The sequence below is a fragment of the Portunus trituberculatus genome, chromosome 49, assembly GCF_017591435.1.
Source record: "Portunus trituberculatus isolate SZX2019 chromosome 49, ASM1759143v1, whole genome shotgun sequence".
Lineage (NCBI taxonomy): Eukaryota > Metazoa > Arthropoda > Malacostraca > Decapoda > Portunidae > Portunus > Portunus trituberculatus.
In genome coordinates, this window is record NC_059303.1 from 19,165,014 (window position 1) to 19,189,490 (window position 24,477).

At 42.9% G+C, this 24,477-nt stretch overlaps 1 protein-coding gene across 7 annotated transcripts in view; it reads left to right on the plus strand.

Annotated features, from left to right (window-relative positions):
* Positions 1 to 24,477, plus strand: part of LOC123499223 (insulin receptor-like) — a 161,061-nt gene that overhangs the window by 123,944 nt on the left and 12,640 nt on the right. For 5 of the 7 annotated variants that reach the window (XR_006672936.1, XM_045246974.1, XM_045246976.1 and 2 more), the window contains 2 exons: positions 12,024 to 12,231; positions 12,541 to 12,685. Coding sequence is in view for 5 of the 7 variants with exons in the window: in XM_045246974.1 (XP_045102909.1) it covers positions 12,024 to 12,231; positions 12,541 to 12,685 (353 nt within the window). In the remaining 2 variants the exon portion in view is untranslated. The remainder of the gene's footprint in view (positions 1 to 12,023; positions 12,232 to 12,540; positions 12,686 to 24,477) is intronic. The other 2 variants (XR_006672937.1, XM_045246975.1) reach the window with 1 other exon arrangement.

The window sequence follows — 24,477 nt, forward strand, 5'->3', positions numbered from 1 at the left end:
GAGGGTAGGGAAGGAGTTCCGCGTCGTTGCCGTGTAAGATGGGGGTGAGGTCCGGACCCGTAGGGTGGCCGACGACCTCCCCTGACGCTGCCATCACCTTCCCCCCACAACTCTGACCCGTCAGGTCGAAGAGGAGGGTCCGGGAGGCGAAGGAGGCCCTGCTATGGAGGTGCAAGGGACCTCCTACAGCGTGTGATCCAGATAGTGGGCTATGAAGGAGCGGTCCGAAGCCCACTGTCCCTGCTCCCGTATCTGGTCCAAGGAGAAGTGGCGAAGGAAAGCCATGGTGGCCGACATGGCACTCACTTCGTGCCCCTTTGGTGCATGTCCTGGATCCGCCTCCTCTATCACCCCGCAGAGGACCTTCGAGATGTGGATCCTGGATAGGGGCTTGTGGGTGCCAGGGCAGATGAACAGACAGGTATGTTGGGGATTGGAAGTCGACCCAACATACCGTCGCAAGGACTCCACAGGGCCGAGGGGGTGGTGGTGATGTCTCTCCATCCACGCCTGGAGCACAATGGGGGCCAAGGAGTGTCCTTCCCTCTCATTCTTGGCCAAGAACTTGGGAGAAGGTGCTAGGGAGACCCGTCGCCCATCCCTGGAGAAGACCAGCCAGGAGGGGTGCCGGATAAGGGCGTGAAGTTGGGAAGCCCTTAAGCCTGAAGCCATGGCCACCAAAAATAGTGCTTTCCACAAGCTCTGTTGAGGGGTAGAATTGGTAAATGGAGGGCCCTGAAGGAGGGTCAGGACTTTGGACAGAGACCAGAAGATCCTTGGTCTCTTTACAGGAGGCCGCTGGTGGAAGTGACCCTTTTTCATTAAATCCAGGACCCGTCCTCTGATGGTGATGTTAAACCCCAATGACAAGGGTTCCGCCAGAGCAGCTGCATAGGTGGCGACGGTCGGGGCAGCTCTGCGTCTGACATGGAACATATGGGACAAAAAGTCATAAACGAGGTAAAGAAATACAGGCAACCCCCGTTTAACGAAGGTTCACACAACGAAATTTCGCTACAACGAAGGTTTCGTTTTACTACCATCTGCTCGTTTAATGAACACCAAACTCGCTTTAATGAAATTTTAAAGCTCCACCGTATCATACAAGCTGACAGGCTTTTGAATACACCAGGAGCTGCTGGTACTAAGGCCTGCCTCAGGAGAAGTCCTGAGACACCTGTAGAATAAAGATCAAGATCAAGCCTCTCGTGGACAACACAGGCACTGCCGATACAATGGCCTGACTCTGAAGAAATTCTGCGTCACCTGTAGCATCAAGATCAAGATCAAGATCATGCGCACCACTCACTCCCCAGTCAAAACATAACAGCGTCACCAGCAGCTCATCTTCCCTAGTTCAACTTACCACCAAAATGCCCTGCAATGTGGCCTAACGTTCCTAAGAAGACCAGGAAGTGTCTTACTCTCGAAGTGAAGCTGGGTATTATTCACAGACAAGAGAGAGGCCAGAAAACTAATAACATTGCTTGCCACCATCTTGACTCCATCTACTGTCTACTATTTTCAAGTCAGCAGACTCTATTAAGAAGGCTCGTGAGACTGCATCTTCCTTGAAAGCTAAAAGAACCACCTGAACTCATGACTCTACAATGGATAAAATGGAAAGCCTTGTGGAAATGTGGTACATAAGTTTTGTATGCAGTACCATGATGCGCACTTTGTTTACATTCCACAGGTTGCCGATTAGTGTATTTTCCGTTTCACTCTCCCTCCCTTCATAAAGTTAAGATCATCAACTTTATAAAGTTATGTACATACATACATTAGTATACATTATAATGACTTAAATTAAACTACCTAAATGTTTAACTTCATAATTTTTACTTTCATTAAACCTTTTACTGTACTATGATGCACTCTCGCTTTGCTTACTCTCAATGGAAGTTCAAATCAGGGGTTAAACTTGTTATAATCGGTTCACTTAACGAAGTTTCGCTTAACCCTTTCCTTCCGGCAATCGTATATATACGATTGCATCAATGCGTCCGTAGACGGCGATCATACCCGTAATCAAGAATTTTCGCGCCTCAATTTTGAGCTCCAAGCGCGGTTTCTCGAGTAAGATGCTGAGTGGAAGTGTCTGGCATGTTTCCACATGTAGTGTTGTCACTATACCTCTGGAAATTTAGAGGTAACTAAGCTATTTTCCCTTTCTCCGGGCAACACTTGGCAACCCCAGTGACCCACCGGGTGGAAAGCACCATGATAAGTACGAAGAGACATCCTGATAAGAGCGAAGATCTCGGATCATAACTCACCATGGAGCAGGACAGAACATATGTATTTAGCAGTGCTTCTGAGTTTGAAGACAGTGACAGTGAATATTTAGAAGAAGAAACTGAAGAAAGCGAAGTCATTAGTGAGGACTCGGAAAGTGAAAAAATATATTACCTATCATTCTTTCATGTTAATTTTTCCATTATCTTTGATTTTATAATAAAATGGTAGAAGGTAACTTGTCAGAGAGAGAGAGAGAGAGAGAGAGAGAGAGAGAGAGAGAGAGAGAGAGAGATCAACTAACAGGTTGGTGCATGAAAGCATGTGTAATTCACCTCGGTCGCCTGCTGGTCACCCAGCCAGTCTTCCCCATTACGTGTATTTACCTAATTGTATTTACCTAATTGTAACATACGGGAAAAGAGCTATGCTCGTGTTGTCCCGTCTCCATATCTATTAATGTCCAGCTTTTTCTTAAAATCATGAATATTCCTTGCGTTGACCACTTCCACGTCTAAACTATTCCATGCTTCCACCCTTCTATGAGGGAAGCTATATTTTTTCACATCTCTCCTATAAGTGGCCATTTTAGTTTTTCCCATGCCCTCTCGACATTCTTTCATTCCACATACACAGATCTTCCCTATCCATTTTTCCATGCCAATCATCACTCTGTATATTGCTATCAGGTCTCCCTTTCTCTTCTGTTTTCCAGGGTCGGAAGTTGCATTCTTTTCAGTCTGTCTTCATAAGTCAAATCTCTTAAGTCAGGCACCATTTTTGTTGCAGCCCTCTGTACTTTCTCTAGTTTCCTTATGTGTTTCTTTAAGTTCGAGCCCACTGTATTGTTGCATATTCAAGCCTCGGTCTTATCATTGCAGTAATTATTTTCTTCATCATTTCTTCATCTAAATATACGAACGCCACTCTTATGTTCCTCAATAAGTTCAATACTTCTCCAATTATTTTGTTTATATGTCTCTCTGGCGATAGGTCATTGGTAATTGTCACCCCAAGGTCTTTTTCTTCATGACTGGTTTTATGTCTTCATTTCCTATCTTGTACATACTCCTGATTCTTCTTTCACTCTTGCCAAACTCTATTTTCTTGCATTTTGTCGTGTTGAACTCCATTTGCCATGTACAGCTCCATTTCCATATTCTGTCCAAGTCTTCCTGGAGTAGTTCGCAATCTTTGTCACATCTCACTTTTCTTAACAATTTTGCATCGTCTGCAAATAGGCTCACATAACTGGACACCCCATCCACCATGTCATTTATGTAGACCGCGAACATTACTGGTGCCAACACTGATCCCTGTGGAACTCCACTCTCCACCAAGCCCCATTCTGATGGTCTGTCCTTAATTATTGTTCTCATTTCTCTTCCTACCAAAAGTCTTCCATCCATTTTAGTAAACTGCCATGCACTCCTCCTACCATTTCAAGTTTCCAGATCAGTCTCCGGTGTGGTACCTTATCAAAGGCCTTTTTTAAATCCAGATATATTCCATCAGCCCAACCATCTCTTTCCTGTATTACATCTATCACCCTCGAATAGTAACATATCAGGTTTGTCGTGCATGAACGCCCTTTTCTAAAACCAAATTGACACTCACAAAGTATGTCATTTTTCTCCAAGAAGTCTGTCCATCTATTCTTCACCACCCTCTCACACATCTTAGCTACCACACTTGTAAGTGACACTGGTCTATAGTTCAATGGGTCTCTCTTGTTACCTGATTTATAGATTGGGACAATGTTAGCTCTTTTCCAGTCTTGGGGCACTACACCTTCCCTTAATGAGGCATCAATTACTTCACAAACTTTTTCTGCCAGTTGCTCCTGCATTCTCTTAAAATCCATCCTGATACCCCATCAGGTCCCACAGCTTTTCTCACTTCTAAACTCCCCATCATATTCTTGATCTCCTCCACAGTTACTTGAAACTCCTTCATAATCCCTTTCTGTTCCATTACCAGTGGTTTGTCAAAAGCAGTCTCCTTTGTGAATACCTTCCGAAAGCATCCATTCATAGCCTCTGCCATTTCCTGGGATCTTCACTGCATACTCCATTTACTTCTAAACTTTCAATACTTTCTCTATTTTTGATGTTGTTGTTCACATGTCTGTAAAAAGCCTTGGTTGGTCTTTACATTTATCAATTATATCCTTTTCTTGTTTCTTTCTTTCTTCTCTTCTAATCAACACATATTCATTTCTTGCTCTTTTGTAACTTTCCCACTGCTTAATCCGTCTTTTCCTTCTCCACCTCTTCCATGCATCCTCTTTTCTTGTTCTAGCCTTTTCACATCTATCGTTAAACCAGTCCTGCTTTCCAACTTCTCTATGTTGTCTTATTGGTACAAATTTTTCTCACCTTCTTTGTATATTTTATAAATTCCTTCCACTTTTCATTTGCTCCTTAGCACTCTTGAATTTCATCCAATTTGTCTCTTGAAAGAATTTCTTTAGGTTTCCAAAATCTGTCTTGGCATAATTCCATCTTCCCACTTTATATTCTTCATTTCTTCTAGATTTCTCTTCATCTATCACCTTGAACTCCAAAACTGCATGATCACTCTTTGCTAAAGGGCACTCCACCCTCATCTCCTCAATGACCATTGGCTCTGTACTAAAGACCAAGTCCAGTCTTGACGATGCTCCCTCTCCTCCAAACCTAGTATCTTCTTTGACCCACTGAGTTAACACATTTTCCATTGCCAGTGTCAATAGTGTATTTCCCCATGTTGTCTCTGATCCTTCCATTGACCAGTCCTCCCAACACACCTCTTTACAATTAAAATCTCCCATCATTATAGTTCGTTCACAGCCACCCAACATTTCTTCCAGACATGTTCCTGTATCACTTATCATTTCTTCATATTCCTGTACTGACCATGCATTTGTCTTAGGTGGTACGTACACCACTATGTAGTGCCTCTTTTTTCCTTCATTAGTTTCTGCTCTGATCTTTAGCACTTCTGCCTTTCCCATACCTTCTTTCACTTGATCCACCTTTATATCTTTTTTAACCAGCAACATCACTCCTCCTCCCATCTAAAATCCCCGATATCACTCCATTTATGTTGGAATACATTACATTCCGCTCATACGTAAGTTTCTTTAGTCCTTTCTTGCTGTACTTTTCTGGGTTATGAACCACTTCCTCAGTCTCATATCCAAGATTCTCCAGAAAAACTCTTTCTTCTCCTCTTCTGTCCTCTCTTCATTTTTTTTCAAAGCCTCCTTTCTCAACTCATTTAACATTTCTCTTTCCTTTTCACCGAGATCTCTTCTCAACCAAATCTTCCTTGTTGTTTCCTGCTGGGCTAGCCTCCATGACTTCTCCACCAATTCATCTACAGTGTGCGTGTGTGTGTTGTGTGTGTGTGAGAGAGAGAGAGAGAGATAATGTTATTTGCCTCGGTCGCCTGCTGGTCACCCAGCCAGTCTTCCCCATTATGTGTGTGTGCGTGTGTGTTTGTGTGAGAGAGAGAGAGAGAGAGAGAGAGAGAGAGAGAGAGAGAGAGAGAATGTTATTTGCCTGAAACTTGATATGAAAAGGGATGAAATCTCTCTCTCTCTCTCTCTCTCTCTCTCTCTCTCTCTCTCTCTCTCTCTCTCTCTCTCTCTCTCTCTCTCTCTCTCTCTTGAAGTGTACAATTTCCCTCCAAGATGAGAGAGAGAGAGAGAGAGAGAGAGAGTGTGTGTGTGTGTTTGCGCGCCGTCATCGCTCTCCGGGCTGTTTCTGGAAGACAGATCACACAGCGGGCGGAGGAGGAATCCTTGATAAGGCATAAACTGAACTTTCAGAGGTCACATCGAGCTAGAAAGTACATCATTGTATTCAGAATAACAAAGAGAAAATAATTATTAGTTTTCAAACAGTTTTCTGACAATTTCTAGGTTTACCATTTTTAGCTGTTATAGCAAACGGGAAAATAGTTTAAGCGCCGGAAGGAAAGGGTTAACGAAGTACTTTTTAGGAAAATAACCCCTTCGTTAAACAGGGGTTGCCTGTATAGGAAAAAGGCCAGTTGCGGAGAAAAAGCTGGAAAGCTTTCCATGCTGACTCGTACTGGTGGAGGGTGGAATCCCTGGACCACTTGATGACATCAGAGGAGACCGCAGGCGAGAGGGAGGTATTCAAGCACGCCTGCAGAAACTCCACTCGTGAAAGCTGGAGGATATTCCAGACTGACAGACGCCATGGCCTCGTACTGCCAGTCTGTTGAGAGGTAGAGGGGAAGGACACCAGAGCAGTAGACGTTGGCACCAGGGCTGGGCCTTCCAGAGAGGGGCGATGAAAAGGACTCGGCCCCTGAACGTCTCCAGCTTGCGCACCACCACCGTCATCACCGTCGTCGATGGGGGAGGAAAAAGATAAACGAACCCCCATGTGTTTCAATCCATGAGAAAGGAGTCCGGCCCTCCTGTGGCCGTGACCACGCTCCTGGTGATGTACTGTGGGAGCTGATGGTTCTCCGATGTTGCAAACAGGTCCACCTCGGGCAGACCGAACAACTCCACTAGATCCTTGAAAATGTCCGGGTCGAGCGACTATTCCACTGAGGAAGTATCACTGCGGGATAACGTATCTGCCCAGACATTGTCCCTGCCGGGCACATGTACGGCTGACAGCGTAAGATGGCGCGACGCTGCCAGGTTGAAGAAGGCCTCAGATGTCCTGAGGAGGGAGATTGACCGGGAGGAGCCCATCCTCTTCACACACTGGATTGCCACTACATGGAGTTGCTGGAGGTCCGCCTGTTGCTGAAGGAAAAGCAGAGGCACCGTCAACTCCCTCACGTTGACGTGCCTCTGTGCGTCGGCCTGCTCCCAGCATCCCCGGCCCTGTCGACCGCCGGATGCCTGGAAGCCCCAACCGCTGTCCGAAGCGTCTGTGTAGACTTGGAGCTGTGGCGCTGACAGCCTCCAAGGAACCGCAGTCTCCAAAAGGCCTGGAGACAACCACTGACGCAGCAGCCGGTGAAGGTGTGGTGGAACCGGGCACAGACGGTGCGGGGCCGCCCAAGGAAACACCCTGTTGCCTTGCCACCAGAGCCTCCTGCACCACAGAGGCCGCAGCGGTGTCACCTGGGCTGCAAACATCAAGGAGCCCATGAGCCTCGTCCACATGCGGTGGGTGAAGGTGGTGGACTAGGAGGGCCTCCTGACCCGCTGCAGGACCCTCCTCCGATTGTCCTCGGACAGGCGGATGGTAGAAGTCCGAGTATCCCACCACATACTGAGCCATTGCAGATCTTGAGTGGGCTCGAGACGAGACTTGGGGAAATTGAAGTGAAACCCGAGGGATTCGCTGATGTAGATGGTCCTGGCAGTTGCAGCTTGGGCTTTCTCCCTCGAAGACCCCTGGACGAGCCAATCGTCCAGATACATTATAGTTCTGATGTTGACGGCTGCCAGCATTGATGCCAGAGTCTTCATGATCTTGGTGAAGACCCGTGGCGCGATGTTCAAACCGAAGGGCAGGACTAAAACGCAGGACACGGGAGCGGTCCTGCACTGCCAGGTAGGAACGGAAACGCGGACCTATCGGCACATGCCAAAATGCATTGGTGAGGTCCAGGGAGGTCAGCCAAGAGTGTGGAAGAAGGGACTCCCTAACCTGCTTGAAGTGATGACACTTGATGTGGGTGTTGAGAGCAGAAAGGTCGACAACCAGTTGAGGGTCCTGCCTGTCCCGCCGAGGGACCAAGAAGGGATGGGACAGGAAGACAGGGCCGGAATATTCTTCCAGTACCCCTTGGAGGAGCATCTCCTGCAATATCGCCGAGAGCTAAGGCGATGTTGATGAGAAGGGAGGAGGCATTCGTAGACGCGGGGCACAGCCTTGAGCCCACTCCCAGGAGAGGCCCCGACGAACCACCCTGCTTGCCCACGTGCCGACCGGCCACTTGTCGGCCGCGTTGGACAGGCGACCCAGCGCTGGAGAGTCACCGCCGTGACCCCCGGGGTGCTGCGGTGGTAGTCCAAAGGGCTGGCCTGAAGCCCTGCGGGTAGAAAAACTGCCGTCCCGACACAGCGGAACTCTCCTATCCGAGAAGAGGACTGGCCCTGGCGAGAAGCTGACGGGTAGGGGAGGAATCTGTTGGAGGTCCTCTGGAAGCGCGACGGGCCTTGGTATCGAGGAGGGGCCGCCCGAGACGATGAAGCACGCACTCTCGCAGAGCCTGCGAGGCCTGGTGGAGCTCCCCGGTAAACGGGGAGGTAAAACGGTAATACAAGAGCATCCGCCACCGTCTGCGTAGACCCAAAGGAAGCTCCCAGCGGATCCCCCATGAGAAGGGCTGATTGCGCTGGAGATGGCAGAGGAGCCATGGCTTACCTCCAGCAGGCTAAGTGGGCTGAGAGAGCCTGAGTGACGGAAGAAGCCATCGCCGGAGCCCCTTGCCAGAGGGCGATGCACAGCAGAGGCAGGAGGTTTGAGCACAGGAGTGATGAGGACACCTGTGTGTTCAGATCAGTCAAGATCTTCTCCACCGTCAGCAAGGCCTGAAAAGAGGAAAAGGCATCCAACGCAAAAGCCTTGTCCTTTTCGGCTTGCTTCACCATCTCCGATGAAGGGGTGGCCAAGGGCGGAGGAAAGGAGGGTGGAAAACACGCCGACAGCCAAACTCCCACCTGGGCGTCCAGAGTCCCCGACCGGAAGTAGAGGAGTCTTGGGCTTAGCTGACGGTCTGGGAACAGGAGCACTTTGGGCTCGTTCCGCCGACTGAACCCACCAGTTCCTGGCCACCTTAAGGAACTGGTCTGCCTGGCTTGCCATCCATGACACCCCCATCGAGCTCCGCATCGGCTCCTCACCCTCGGAGGAAAGGGAAGGAGGAGACAGGCCCGCAAACAAAGAGAGGACCGAGAGGGAGCGCGAGAGCTCGTCCACGGTCGGTAACCGCAAGGTAGGAGTAGGCTGGGCCGCTTAAGAGAGAGGACGGAAATGCCAGGATGGAAGAGGAGAGTGGCACAACGTCCCCCAGCACACCTCCTGACCAGGCACTGGAACCGCCTCCCCATGGGTGGCCCCATCTCGGCGGAGTAAGATGGTCGATCCGGCGACCTGTGACACCTGCCAATCTGGAGGCACAGGAGCCCATGACTCCGGAAGAACCTCCGGCTCCAACTCCTCCTCCGAAGGGGGGTCGTCAGAGACAGGGGGACAAATCCACCCCGTATGGCTGAGACGCCGGACTAGATAGGGGAAGTGGTGTAGCAGGGTGAGGGTCCGCCACCAAAGGAGAAGCCGAAGACTGGGCATATGGCAGAGGAGCAGCAGAGGAGAGATGGGCCAAAATCCCCGAGAGGAGCTCGTGTATGTTAGGAGGCAGAGGCTCCGAGGGGGGGCGGGGGGAGCGGAAGGGGGCACCACTGGAGACAGATCCCCAGGCACGGAATCGTGAAGTACCGAAGATGGCCCCGGTACCGGCTCCTCTATGACCGACGAGGGGGGGAGGAGCGGCCAGCAGAGGACGGGGTAGACGGGACCGCCGTCTGAGAGCCCCGGCCCATGAAAGCCAGGCCGAAGGCTTCGTCCTTCCAGACCGCATGCTTCCCCTTCCTTTTGGCCGAACGCTGCACCGCCTCCCATGATCGGCGCAGCAAAGTGTACTGGAGGCAAAGCTTATCCACCTTGCCCACAGATTGGAGGAATTTCACATTCTCTCGGCACTTCTCACACTTGTTAGTGTCAAACAAGAAGTCCTTGGAAACACAAGGACGATGGGGCACACACAAGTCATGGCCATCGCATGAAAATTCGTATGCGCACCCTTTGCCATCAGAGGAAAACTGGCACTTGGTAGTAGGCATGATGAACTGTAAAGATATCACACGTAAAACACTACCTTATCATCCCCAACACGGGCTTAGGAGACGCACAACACTCGGCGACGCAAAAGACCGCAAAGTACGTCAAAACACCATAAAAGTGGCTTAAAAACACTGCACATGCACAGGGAGCCAAACAGCAGATGCCATGAGCAAACACTTTGCCCCACACCGAATGAAAGGGCCACTAACGCACTCGAGAATATTCGAGCACACCTGTCGGCTCCCCCACCATATGGTCACTATAAACACACATAATAAAAGCACCACACTGCACTAAAACACACAAAAAGGGCACAGCACAGTGTAATCCGTCCATAAATCCAAGATTCTTGCCAAATAGCAAGAGGAATAGCTGAAAAGAAACACCCAGACAAAACACCGGCTCTAAGAGCCGGCGATACAGGCGTAAGTGAGTGTAGGTCCAGCTACCACGAGCGCTGAAACATGGAATGGCATCTTCTTATCAGGAGAGGGACCTCCCAGAGATAGAAAATGGGATGTAGGGAGGTCGGGAATGGGGTTGGTTCCTATTGGTAGGGGTGACTCACTGTTTGATCTGCTGCAGTCTCTGACGAGACAGCCAGACGTTATCCTACGGAATGAGCTCAGAGCTCATTGTTTCCGATCTTCGGATAGGCCTGAGACCAGGCACACACCACACACTGGGACAACAAGGTCACAACTCCTCAATTTACATCCCGTACCTACTCACTGCTAGGTGAACAGCACCTACACGTGAAAGGAGACACACCCAAGTATCTCCACCCGGCCAGGGAATCGAACTCGCTATTTTGCTTGTAGGTAGGGGTTACTACACTATTGTGCTGATTCTATTTTGAGGATAGTGTTTCCTATGTGCGTGGGGCCTCATTTTTAATGAAATGTTTCAGCTATACCCTGAGGCATAGTACTATACAGATAGTACATTGTGTACTCAATTAGTACACCTAAACTTGCACTGGAGCTGATTGTACCTCAAAATAACTCATGAATAGTGAAACTTGTGAACAACAAAGCATGTATTCCTCAATCTTTTAAGAAATTATTATGCTACCTTGACTGCTAATGTTACATTGAGGTTTGTTTGACATCATGCATCACTTTTACTTACTATGTGCATGTTTCATCTTTAATTGTATTATAAATCAATCAGTCAGTGTGCCAGTGAACTTATTACTTGTTACTCCCTAAGGCAGTAACTGCTGCAGCAGACCCTTCACCTCACCCTGCTCAGACTTTCCCTTCTTGCGCACACTTTAGTGTGCCACCTTCACTGCCATCTCTTCCACACTTACTCCAGTGTTCCACCTTCACTGCCACCTCTTCTGCACTTACTCCAGTGTTCCACCTTCACTGCCACCTCTTCCACAGTTAGTCCAGTGTTCCACCTTCACTGCCACCTCTTCCACACTTACTCCAGTGTTCCACCCTCACTGCCACCTCTTCTGCACTTACTCCAGTGTTCCACCTTCACTGCCACCTCTTCTGCACTTACTCCAGTGTTCCACCTTCACTGCCACCTCTTCCACACTTAGTCCAGTGTTCCACCTTTACTGCCACCTCTTCCACCCTTACTCCAGTGTTCCACCCTCACTGCCACCTCTTCCACACTTACTCCAATGTTCCACCTTCACTGCCACCTCTTCCACACTTACTCCAGTGTTCCACCTTCACTGCCACCTTTTTCATACTTGTTCCAGTGTTCCACCTTCACTGCTACCTTTTCCACACTTGTTCCAGTGTTTCACCTTCACTGCCAACTCTTCCAAACATGCTCTTATTGGTGTCCTTTCTCCATCGTTTTAGTGGATTTAACTCATTGCATTATTCATTTAGCAAAGTATGCATTCAGAAAAAATTTATTTCAGAATATTGCTTTCAAAACCAGAGTCCAGATTTGCATTGGTTAGTGATTAAAGACAGTATGTATTTTCAGTTCCAGATTGCAATGTGTTGCCCAAACAGTATATAGTGGACCCATCAACACTGTTGCTGAAAAGGGGGGACCCATTGGGCTGGGGAAACTTTGGACTGGTTCTGAAAGGAGAACTGCAGAGGGGCTCAGAGTGGGTCCCTGTGGCAGTGAAGCTGGCCATCAAGTTGACCTCACAGGAAGACATGGTGTCAGAGGCCAGGCTGATGCTGTGCGTGTCATTTGTTGTTTACCGTTATACAGATTTCTGTGATAGTATTTGTATGATTTTCATTTCCTAATTATTATTTTTTATTGTCACTTTGCAGTTTTGTGTGCTTTGTAAGGAAATTGTTCTTTGCAAGATCCTGGTCATTGCCTCTTATTAAACATTTAGGAGATAGTACTTATAGTTTATACTTTAAAATCTAGTCATACTGAACCTAATATGGCTATGCATCATAATGCACTGCAACTAATTTGTAATATCTTTTTTAGTATTAACAAATTTTTCAGATGTATTTATTTATTTACACTTTAGAGAGCTGAAATCATTCCACATTGTGCGCGCCTATGGGGTGATGATCGAGTCCAACCATACCTATCTGGTGATGGAATATATGAGCAATAGTGATTTGCTCAAGTACCTCAGGCAGCAGAAGACTGTGCTGGAAACTGAAGTGAGTGTGTGTATTTACTTATTTAGTTGTATTTACCTAGTTGTATTGTACAGGGTTCGAGCAGGGTTCATAATGTCCTGTCTCCATATCTCTATTTGTCTAGTTTTTTTTTTTTAAAGTCATGCACACTATGTGCTATAACAATTCCATTATCCAATCCAATGCATTCCATTTTTCCACCATTCTGTGTGAAAAACTGCATTTTCCAATATCCTTCACACACTACCTTATCCTGATCTTCTTTTCATGTCCTCTTTTCCTTCCATCTTCTTCCATCAACAGCACCAGGTCTTCTTCGTCTATTTTTTCAATATCATCTACTATCTTATACATTGTTATTAGGTCCCCCCGTTCTCTTCTATCTTGTAAGGTTGGCAGTCCCATTTCTTTCAGTCATTCTTCATATGTGAGATCCTTTAATTCCGACACCATCTTAGTAGCAATCTTCTGTATCCTTTCCAATTTTCTCATATCCTTTTTAGAGCTCGGAGACCATACCACTGCTGCATATTCCACTCTTGGACGTATCATGCTTGTGATGATTTATTTCATCATATCTTTATCCATGTAATGAAATGCCACTCTTATATTAGCCAACATCTTATATGATAGTCCAAATATCTTCTTTATGTGTTTATCAGGGCTCAGATTTTCTTGTATGATCACTCCAAGATCTTTTTCCTCTTTAGTCTTCATTATTTGCTCCTCCCCCATCAAAATAGTTCCATGCTGGTCTTCTCTTACTCTTTCCTAGTTCCATTATGTGGCATTTCTTGGCATTAAACTCCAATTTCCACTTCTTGCTCCATTCATACATTTTGTTTAAATCTTCCTGTAACAGCAGGCAGTCCTCTCTGGTTTTGATAACTCTTAGCAACTTTGCATCATCAGCGAATAAATTTGTATAACTGTTCATCCTAATGTGAATGTCGTTTACATAAGCTTGAAACATATGGGGGCTAACACTGACCCTTGTGGCACTCTGATAGTTACTTTATCCCAAGATGAGTATGTATCTCTAATCACAGTTTTCATTTCCCTATCCTTCAAATAATCTCTTGTCCATTTGAGCAAGGTTCCATGCAGTTCTCCTATGTACTCTAGTTTCCAAAGAAGTCTTCTGTGCGGGACTTTATCGAAAGCCTTTTTAATGTCCAGGTATACTGTGTCTACCCATCCATCTCTGTTTTCAAGTCCTGCAATAACTCTCGAGTAGAAGCTTAACAAGTTTGATACACATGATCGCCCTGTCCTGAACCCAAATTGTCTGTTCAATATGACTTCCTCCTCTTTTAGAAATTTAACCTATTTTTCTTTGATAATTATTTCATATAACTTCCCTACAACACTTGTAAGTGACACTGGTCTGTAGTTTAGGGGTTCAGTTGCCTTTTCTCCTATAAATATCGGTATTACGTTGGCTCTCTTCCACTCTAGTGGAACTTTCCCTTCATTTATTGAACTTTTAATTATTTCCCAAATTAGATCCAGTAATTGTTCTTTACATTCTTTTAACACCCAACCTGATACACCATCTGGCCCCATTGCTTTTCTGACTTCCAACTTGTCCAGTAATCTTCCAATATCCTCTTTGTGCACTGCAGTCTCCTGTAATCCTTGGCAATCCAATGTCCTATTAGGTTCTGTGAAATCATCATCTGCAGTGAATACTGTTTTGAAGCTCTCATTCATTATTTCACACATTTCCTTTTCTGTTTGGTATGTCTTCCTTTCTTTAATTATTTTTTCAATTGTTTCCTTGTTCTTTGTTTTGCCGTTTATAAACTTGTAGAAAAGTTTGGGTTTATCCTTGCTTTTATCCACTACATCCTTCTCAAACTTTCTTTCTTCCTCTCTCCTTACTCTAATATATTCATTTCTTGTATCTTTGTTCTGTCGACTATTATAGTCATTTTCCTGCTTTAAAAGTTTCGTCCACACTTTATCCTTTGCCTTTTTTGCTTGTATATGTGTGTGTGTGTGTGTGTGTGTGTGTGTGTGTGTGTGTGTGTGTGTGTGTGTGTGTGTGTGTGTATATTTACCTATTTGTGTATTACAGGGCCTGAGCTAAGCTCTCTGTGTCCTGTCTTATTGTCCACTCCTGTCTTATCTCTCTTTCATCTGATTGACACACACCGCATCAACGACATCACTGCTCAGTTTGTTCCACTTATCAATACTATGATGCGGGAAACTGTACTTTCTCACGTCATTTAGACAGATGTCTTTTATTAGTTTTTTTCCATGTCCTCGGAGATGATTACTTGTGGTCACCTTTATCAATTCTCTGTCCAGTATGTCAATCTTGTTCACCAATTTATACATAGTTATCATGTCTCCTCTTGTTCTTCTCTCTTCTAATGTGGTCAGCCCCAGCTTCCTCAGTCTTTCCTCATAGTCTAACTCCCTGAGTCCTGGTACCATCCTTGTTGCCAGCCTCTGTACCCTTTCCACCTTCTTCACATTTTTCTTCATGTGTGGTGACCAGACAAGCTGCATATTCTAACTGGGGTCTTATTAAAGTGTATAGTATCTTCTTCATCATTCCTTCATCTAGGTAGTGGAATGCAAGGCCAATATTTTGAAGCATGTTATATGTTTTCAAAATATCTTGTTTATGTGTTTCTCCGGTGACAGAGTGTTTTGCACGGTTACTCCTAAGTCTTTCTCCTCATTGGTCTCTTCAATTTTCTCATCACCCAGCCTGTAATCCTTGTTTGGTCTGTATCTACTTCTTCCCATTTTCATAACATGGTTCTTGTCTATATTAAATTCCATCTGCCACTCTTTACTCCACTCATATATTTTATCAAGATCTTCCTGTAACTTGTTACAATCTTCCACATTCTTTACTCTCCTCATAATTTTAGTATCGTCCAAACATATTCATGTAACTGTCAATTCCTACTGGCATATCATTAACATAAATCAAAAACATGATGGGACCAAGCACTGACTCTTGTGGAACTCCACTGGTTACTTTTTTCAACTCTTACTTCTTTCCTTTCACCACTGTTTCATTTCTCTTCCCACTAAGTAATTTTCCATCCATTTTCCTAGTTTATCACTTACTCCTCCAATCTTCTTTAGTTTCCACATCAGTCTATTGTGTGCCACTTTATCAAAGGCCTTTCTCAAGTCCAGGTAGATAGCATCCACCCATCCCTCTCTATGTTGTAGTATGTCAGTCATTCTTGAATAAAAACATAATAAATTGGATACGCATGATCTTCCTTTTCTGAAACCAAACTGCCTTTCACTCAGAATGTTTTCACTTTCTAGATACTCACTCCACTTTGCTTTAATTACTTCTTCACATACCTTGCACAATATACTAGTCAACGATACTGGTCTGTAATTTAACGGTTCCATTCTACTTCCATTCTTATATATAGGCACAATGTCAGCTCTTTTCCACTCTTTCGGGACTATTCCTGTTCGTATGGAGGTTTCCACAATATCAAATATGGGGTTCAACAATTGATCTTACATTCTTTAGCAACCTCCCAGATATGCCATCAGGCCCCATTGATTTATTAATATCCAAGTTACTTATAATTTTCCTTATATCTTCTTTAGTAACCATGATGTCCTGCATTTGCTTTATTTCCGTAGGCCTTTCTCCTGTAAAATGTTCCTCCTTTGTAAACACTTTGCAAAAGTTGTTGTTCAATATTTCAGCTATATCTCCAGCATCCTCATATACTTCTTCCCCAACTTTTACTTTTTCTATTGCCTCCCTTTTATTTAATTTTCCATTTACGAATTTGTAAAACATTTTAGGGTTACTATCACAGTTTTCCACCACTCTGTGTTCATATTCCTTGTGTGTGTGTGTGTGTGTGTGTATTTACCTAGTTGTATTTACCTAGTTGTAGTTTTACAGGGCCTGGGCTTTATGCTCGTGTGGTCCCGTCTCCATATCTACACTTATCCAATTTTTCTTTAAAACTATGTACACTCTTTGCTGATACCACTTCCTCACTCAAACTGTTCCAAGTCTTAACACATCTTTGCGGGAAACTAAATTTTTTAACATCTCTCAGACATCGTCCCTTCCTTAGTTTCTTACTATGCGATCTTGTGCTTCTAAAGTCATATTCTTCTCTCAGGATCAGTTTCTCATTATCCACTTCATCCATTCCGTTAATCAATTTATAAACTTGTATCAGATCCTCTCTCTCTTCTCTGCTCCAAGGTTGGTAGATCCATTGCCTTTAGTCTCTCCTCATATGCCATCCCTTTAAATTCTGGAACCATTCTTGTAGCCATTTTTTGTAGTCTCTCTAATTTTCTTATGTGTTTCTTTTTATGGGAGTCCACACAACTCCTGCATATTCCAATCTAGGTCTTATTTTAGTACTTATCAATTTCTTCATCATTTCCTTGTCCATATAGTGAAATGCTACTCCAATATTCCTTAGCAAATTATACGTCTCTGAAAATTCTATCAATATGGCTAACCGGTTGATTATTTTCTTCCATTGTCACTCCCAAGTCCTTTTCCTTTTTACTTTTTCTAGTTCTACTCCATCTCCCATCTTATAGATTCCCACTGGTCGTCTTTCACTTTTTCCCATTTCCATGACATGGCTTTTGTCCACATTGAATTCCATCTCCCATTTTTTGCTCCATTTCCAGATCTTGTTTAAGTCTTCCTGTAGTATTTCACAATCCTCTTTTGTTTAATGACTCTGCACAGTTTCGCATCGTCCGCAAACAGATTTATGTAGCTGTTCACTCCTCTGGCATGTCATTTATATATACGAGAAAAGTATTGGTGCCAATACTGACCCCTGTGGCACTCCGCTGTCTACTGTTCTCCACTTGGACTTCATATCTTTAACTATCGTCCTTATTTCTCTCCCCTTAAGTAATTCTTCATCCATCTCAATGTGCTTCCTTTTAAGCCACCCTTCTCCTCTAACTTCCATAGTAATCTTTCATGTGGCACTTTATCAAAAGCCTTTTTAGATCTAAATAAATACAGTCAACCCATCCTCTCTCTCTTGTACTTTATCAACTATTCTAGAGTAGAAACTCAATAAATTTGTCACACATGACCGACCTTTTCTAAAACCAAATTGGCTATTTGATAATATTTTGTTGTCTTCAAGAAACTCGATCCATTGCTTCTTTATTACTTTTTCACACATCTTGCATATTACACTAGTTAGTGATACCGGCCTGTAATTTAAAGGTTCTTCCTTCCTTCCGCTCTTATATATGGGAACCACCTCAGCTCTTTTCCACTCCACTGGCACTGTTCCATTTTCTATTGAGCATTTTATGATGTTGTATATTGGACTTGCTAGTTCTTCCCTACATTCTTTCAGTATTCTGCCTGAGACTTCATCCGGTCCCATTGCCTTTTCCTCATCCAATTCCGTCATCAACTTTTTATTTCAAGCTTGGTTACTTTAATCTCTTTCATATAGACAGTCTCTCTATTACCCTGTGGTCTTTCAAATTTGGATTCCTTAGTAAAGACCTCATGAAATTTACTATTTAACAGTTCTGCCATACTTTTTGGGTCTTCCACCATTCCGTTTTCTCCTTTTAACCTTTCTATTGTTTCTTTTTGTCTTATTTTTCCATTTATGAATCTGTAGAACAATTTTGGTTGTTCCTTACATTTTCGACAATGTCCTTTTCATAGTTCTTTTCTTCTTCCTTTCTCACCTTAGCATATTCATTTCTTGCTGTTTTGAAGTTTTCCTTATTTTCTGGATTTCTGTTTCTTCTCCACCTTTTCCATGCTCCATCTCGTTTCTCCTTTGCCCTAGCACATCTTGCATTAAACCAATCTTTCTTTCCTTCTTCTTTAGGTCTATATTTCGGAACATATTCCTGACCCCAGTTTTGTATATTTCCAAAAATAAGTTATATTTCTCTTGAACCGTTAATGAGTTTTCCATCTCCTCCCAGTTTACGTTTTTAAAATAGTTCTTGAGATTCTCAATATCAGCCTTTCTGTAATTTAATCGGTCTCCTTTGTATGATTCATCTCTATCTTCCTTTCCTTCTTCTATATCCATCTCTAATATTACATGGTCACTCTTTCCCAATGGGCACTTGTATCTTATATCATCGTTAATTGGTATATCCCTTGTAAAAACTAGGTCTAATCTTGCCGGCTCATCGTTTCCTCTGAATCTTGTGTTTTCCTTTACTCTTTGGACCATCAAATTATCTATCATTAGGTTCAGGAATCTATCTCCCAGGCATCTTCCCCCATACCACTTTCATAATTTTCCCAGTCTACCTCCTTACAGTTGAAATCTCCTACCAATATCACTTTTCTCCTTTCCTTAATGATTCTTGTAAGACTCCTTATTGTGTCATCTATCATGTCTCTATATTCTTGGTTAGTCCATGAGTTTGTTTTTGGTGGCACATATGTTCCAATGATTGTTAACTCCTTTTTGTTAATATGCATCTTAACATACAGTATTTCTGATTTTCCTTCCCAAACTCCACTTGATTTACCACTATCTCCTTCCTTAACATTATCATGACTCCTCCTCCTTTACCCACTCTCTCTCCTCCATATATTATACCTTTTATCTATGTCTATTTTTATTGCCTCATTTAACTTTGTTTCCACCAGGCATACAATATCTGGTTCTTCTTTCTTTATGTAATCTCTTAATTCTAATTTACTAGATAAAATCCCATCTATGTTTGTATACATCATTTTTAATCTCTTGTTCTTATCATTTTTAGTTAAACTTGCTCCATTCTTTTCTCTTCTTTCTCTTTTATATACCATTTCCTTATCCTGTCTCCTATAATTCTCCAAAAAAATGCCTTCTTCTCCTCCTCTGACCTTTCATTATTTTTTTCTCTTGCTTCTGCCACCAGTTCATTGTGTCTCTTCCTTTCCTCCTCGTTTCTATTTTTCTTTATATATATATCTTTGCAACCTTCTGTTTCTCTGAGTTTCGTTTTTCTATATAGTACTTCTTCTGCTGCTGCTTGTGATTTTAGTAATATCTTAATTGGTCTCACTGTTCCTTCTTGATATGGTCCCATTCTATGGATTTCTTCTACTTCCTCTTCTAAGTTCTGTCTATCCTCGTCATTCAGATGTTTTAGTAGGTCTTTTACTGATTTCATTTCGTCTTTTTCCCTTCTTGGTCTATATTAAATATAGACTCTTCTTTTTTTCCGCAATTTCTCTTACTAAATTTTCTTTTTTCTTGAGGACTCCTATCATTTTGCTTGTCATATTTTCATCTCTTTCTTTTAACTGTTCTTGAAATACTTCTTGAAATGATTCCTTGTCTTTCTTATCTTGGATTCTCCATGCTTGTACTTGTTTGTAATCACGTGTGTACTCTGTCTTCTTGTTTGTTAACTAGATCTTTTAGCTTTTCTTTTTCTTTCTCGGCTTTACCGAGTCCTTCTTCCATCAATTTCTTATAGTTCGCTATTTGGACTTTTAATTCTTCATTTTCGGTTCTTAGCCTAGTTTCGTTTTCTTCCACTCTTTTTATCCTTTCTTTCAATTTCTGGAGCTCTTTATCCTGTTCTTCATTCTCTTTCATTCCCATACTCTCCTTTATCAATTTATCTAATTTCGTTCGATAGTTAAGACTCTATCAAATAGTGAAGTTTGCGCCGTATCAAAGCCTTCAAATTCTCTTTCTTCACCAACATTGTCATCATCAGCTTTCATTCTTTCCCTTGTCACATACCTGCATTTAGATGTGTGTGTGTGTGTGTGTATTTACCTAGTTGTATTTACCTAGTTGTAGTTTTACAGGGCCTGGGCTTTATGCTCGTGTGGTCCCGTCTCCATATCTACACTTATCCAATTTTTCTTTAAAATATGTACATATATATATATATATGTATGTGTGTGTGTGTGTGTGTGTGTGTGTGTGTGTGTGTGTGTGTGTGTGTGTGTGTGTGTGTGTATATCTAGCTGTATATTATATATTAATGTTTGTTCAACTTGTCTTAAATTTATGCACATTATCTGCTATTACAGTCTCTTCACTCAATTCTTTAAAGATGTCCACTACCCTTTGTGGAAAGCTAAACTTTTTAATGTCCCTCAAACATTGACTTTTCATGATCTTAGATTGTCCTTTTATCTCCATCTTCAGTCAGTGATACCAGGTCTTGTGTGCCTATCTTTTCCATATGGCTTACCATCTTATATATCATTATTAGATCTCCTCTCTCCCACCTATCCTTCAAAGTTGGTAGTCCCATTTCCTCCATTCTTTCTTCATAGGTAAGGTTCTTTATGACTATCCTTTGGATTCTTTCTAGTGTCCTGATGTCCTTTTGCATATGTGGTGACTACACCACTGCTGCATATTCAAGTCTAGGTCTTATCATCGTGGTTATGATCTTTTTCATAATACTCTTATCCATGTAATTAGATGCCACGCTGATATTTGATAGTGTCTTGTATGTTGAAGCAAATGACCCATTTATGTGTCTTTCTAGAATCAGATTGTCTTGTATAATCATTCCCAGGCCCTTTTCTTCCTTCTTTTTCATTATAAGAGCTTGAATAGCTGTTCAAGTACTGTTGTGTGTCTCCATTTTGGCTGTTGTTTTTATAGTTAGTGAGTGGTGTTTGTGCTTGGTGTCTGTGTGTGGTGCTTTTGAGTGTTAGTGAAGTGAAAGTGTGTACTGCAAGTGTTAGATTAGAGTGAAATAGTGGTTAGAATCAGTGTTTGTGAGTTAAAAGTATTTTGGTAGAGCAGGAGACTAGGCTTGTAACCGTCAAGTTGACCTTGAAAGAGGATTAGTTGACCTCACTTCCATTTCCCCACCCCGCCGTCACCAAGTATTTTTATTTGTTTGTTAGCTATATATAGTGTTCTTGTGAGTTAACAGATTGTAAATTAGTATTAGCCACTGATATATCAGAGTGTGATTGAGTCTGAAAGAGAGTTTCATATTTATTTTGTTGTGTGTAAGATGTCATGACAAATCGTTGACTTTTCTGAGTGTATGGTTTGTAGGCTCAAGAGCAAGAATTTAGTTCTTTCTCTTGAACACCATTCAAGAGGAAATAGAAAGCTAAGAAAAAAGTCTAACAAGTTTTCATCTTTGCTTGAGGAGGATTAAGACTTACAGTGGAAAAATTAGGCAGGAGATCAGTGTTAGGCAAGGTTGGACCTTCTGAGGGCGACATCTTCCCTCTGTCAAGAGCAGAGTAAGAAGCACAGCCAGACTGGGAAAGATAGTAGTCAGGATGGACAGAGATGGCATTGTAAAAGGAAAGCATCAGTTAAGGATAGGACTAAACCTGTTGAGTGTGAAAATAGGTTCTTTGTTAAAGAGAGAGAGTGGAGTAAATGATTTGTGGTGAGTGAAAGGAGAGAATAGAGAGGAGGAGGATTGTCCTAGCACACTCAGGTCTTTTTGACTCTCAGGTTAGGTACTTAGATAGCACTTTCTGTAAAGACAGGGATAGGAGGACAACGTGTGTATGCCTGGTGCAGGTGTGAAGGCAGTGAGTGAGGAGGTGCAGAAGAGAGTTGAATGGAGAGATATGTAGTTTTGCACGTATAACATGTCAGAGCAGGTTCAGGAGTTAGTGGCAAGATTTCAGGAAATGTTAGGCAAGATAAGGGAGAGTGGTTGGAGGTGTATAGTGTCAGAAATCTTGCCTCGTGTGTATGTTAGCAGGGAATGGTTGTCTAGTGCCATTGGTGTGAATGATCGGGTAAAAGGGATGTATTTACCTAATTGTATTTACCTAATTGTAACATACGGGAAAGGAGCTATGCTCGTACTGTCCCGTCTCCATATCTACTAATGTCCAGCTTTTTCTTAAAATCATGAATATTCCTTGCGTTGACCACTTCCACGTCTAAACTATTCCATGCTTCCACCCTTCTATGAGGGAAGCTATATTTTTTCACATCTCTTCTATAAGTGGCCATTTTTAGTTTTTTCCCATGCCCTCTCGACACTCTTTCATTCCACATACACAGATCTTCCCTATCCATTTTTCCATGCCAATCATCACTCTGTATATTGCTATCAGGTCTCCCTTTCTCTTCTGTTTTCCAGGGTCGGAAGTTGCATTCTGTTCTGTCTGTCTTCATAAGTCAAATCTCTTAAGTCAGGCACCATTTTTGTTGCAGCCCTCTGTACTTTCTCTAGTTTCCTTATGTGTTTCTTTAAGTTCGAGCCCACTGTATTGTTGCATATTCAAGCCTTGGTCTTATCATTGCAGTAATTATTTTCTTCATCATTTCTTCATCTAAATATACGAACGCCACTCTTATGTTCCTCAATAAGTTCAATACTTCTCCAATTATTTTGTTTATATGTCTCTCTGGCGATAGGTCATTGGTAATTGTCACCCCAAGGTCTTTTTCTTCATGACTGGTTTTTATGTCTTCATTTCCTATCTTGTACATACTCCTGATTCTTCTTTCACTCTTGCCAAACTCTAATTTCTTGCATTTTGTCGTGTTGAACTCCATTTGCCATGTACAGCTCCATTTCCATATTCTGTCCAAGTCTTCCTGGAGTAGTTCGCAATCTTTGTCACATCTCACTTTAATGTGTAAGGATGTGGGTGTCAGCTTTGTGGATGCATGGGATAGGTTCTATGGGCGAAGGGATTTGTATGCTAGGGATGGTGTGCATCTAAGTAGGAAGGGTGTGGATGTGCTGAGTGGATGTCTGGAGGGGGGAGTTGGGATGGAGTGTAGGGGGTGAGGTAGCAAATGCATTCCAGAAGAAAGATGTTAGACATAAATTAGATAGGGTAAACAGAGATAGTGAAAAGATTAGGAAAGATTTCCAGGTGCAAATAGGAGAGAATAAGATTATAATTCCAAATAAGGAGACAGCATCTAGGAAGGTAGCAGGACTTGAATGTTTTTATGTAAATGCCAGGAGTCTTAGGAACAAGAAGGACGAGTTATCTAGTTATATAGTTGAGGAGGACTTAGATGTTGTATGTGTCACAGAGGCATGGGTAAATGAGGAAAAGTTTAGGGAAAATAGGAAAGAATATGAAGTAGATTGATACATTATGTATTTACACCAGAGAATTGGTAGGATAGGTGGAGGAGTAGTTATTTATGTTAAAAAAAATCCTTCATTTCCAGCCAGGTTAATGATATTAAAGTAGATAACAGAGTAGAGTCCGTATGGCTGGATGTTAGAGTAAGCAAAAGTAAGGTAGGAGCTTTTTATAGACCACCTAACCAGTCAGCAGATGTAGACAACCTTATGGTAGATGAGATAAATAGGGGGTGTACTAGTCAGACAATTATCTTAGGGGATTTTAATCTTAAGTCAGTAAACTGGGAGAGGATGGTAGGAGATGCTAGTGAAAATAAGTTTATGGAAAGTTTTCAGGATAACTATTTAGTGCAGATGGTAGATAAACCTACTAGGGGAAGGAAGGTTTTAGACATAGTACTAACAAATATTGAGCATTGTTTAAAGAAGTTGAGTGTTACGTTCACCGGTTAAACTGGTAAGATTGGCATCGGGGAGCCGGTGAACAATAACAATAAAAAAAAAAAACACTGCATGTTCAACTGGTGAGGAAATGCAAAAGGGGGCACTTTAAAAAGCTATTTTAATAACTCATAATGAAACTGACACACATAGATATAACATGAAACATGAAACACAGATATATAACATGAAACACAGGAAAATGACATACACATATACATATAACACAGAAATAAATACAACAATAAATAACTTAATATAACAATAATCCTAATCCTATATGGAGGCAATGTGGAAAAGGACGAGGGAAGTGATATTATGCGTGTCGCAGTGGTAAGTGCTGG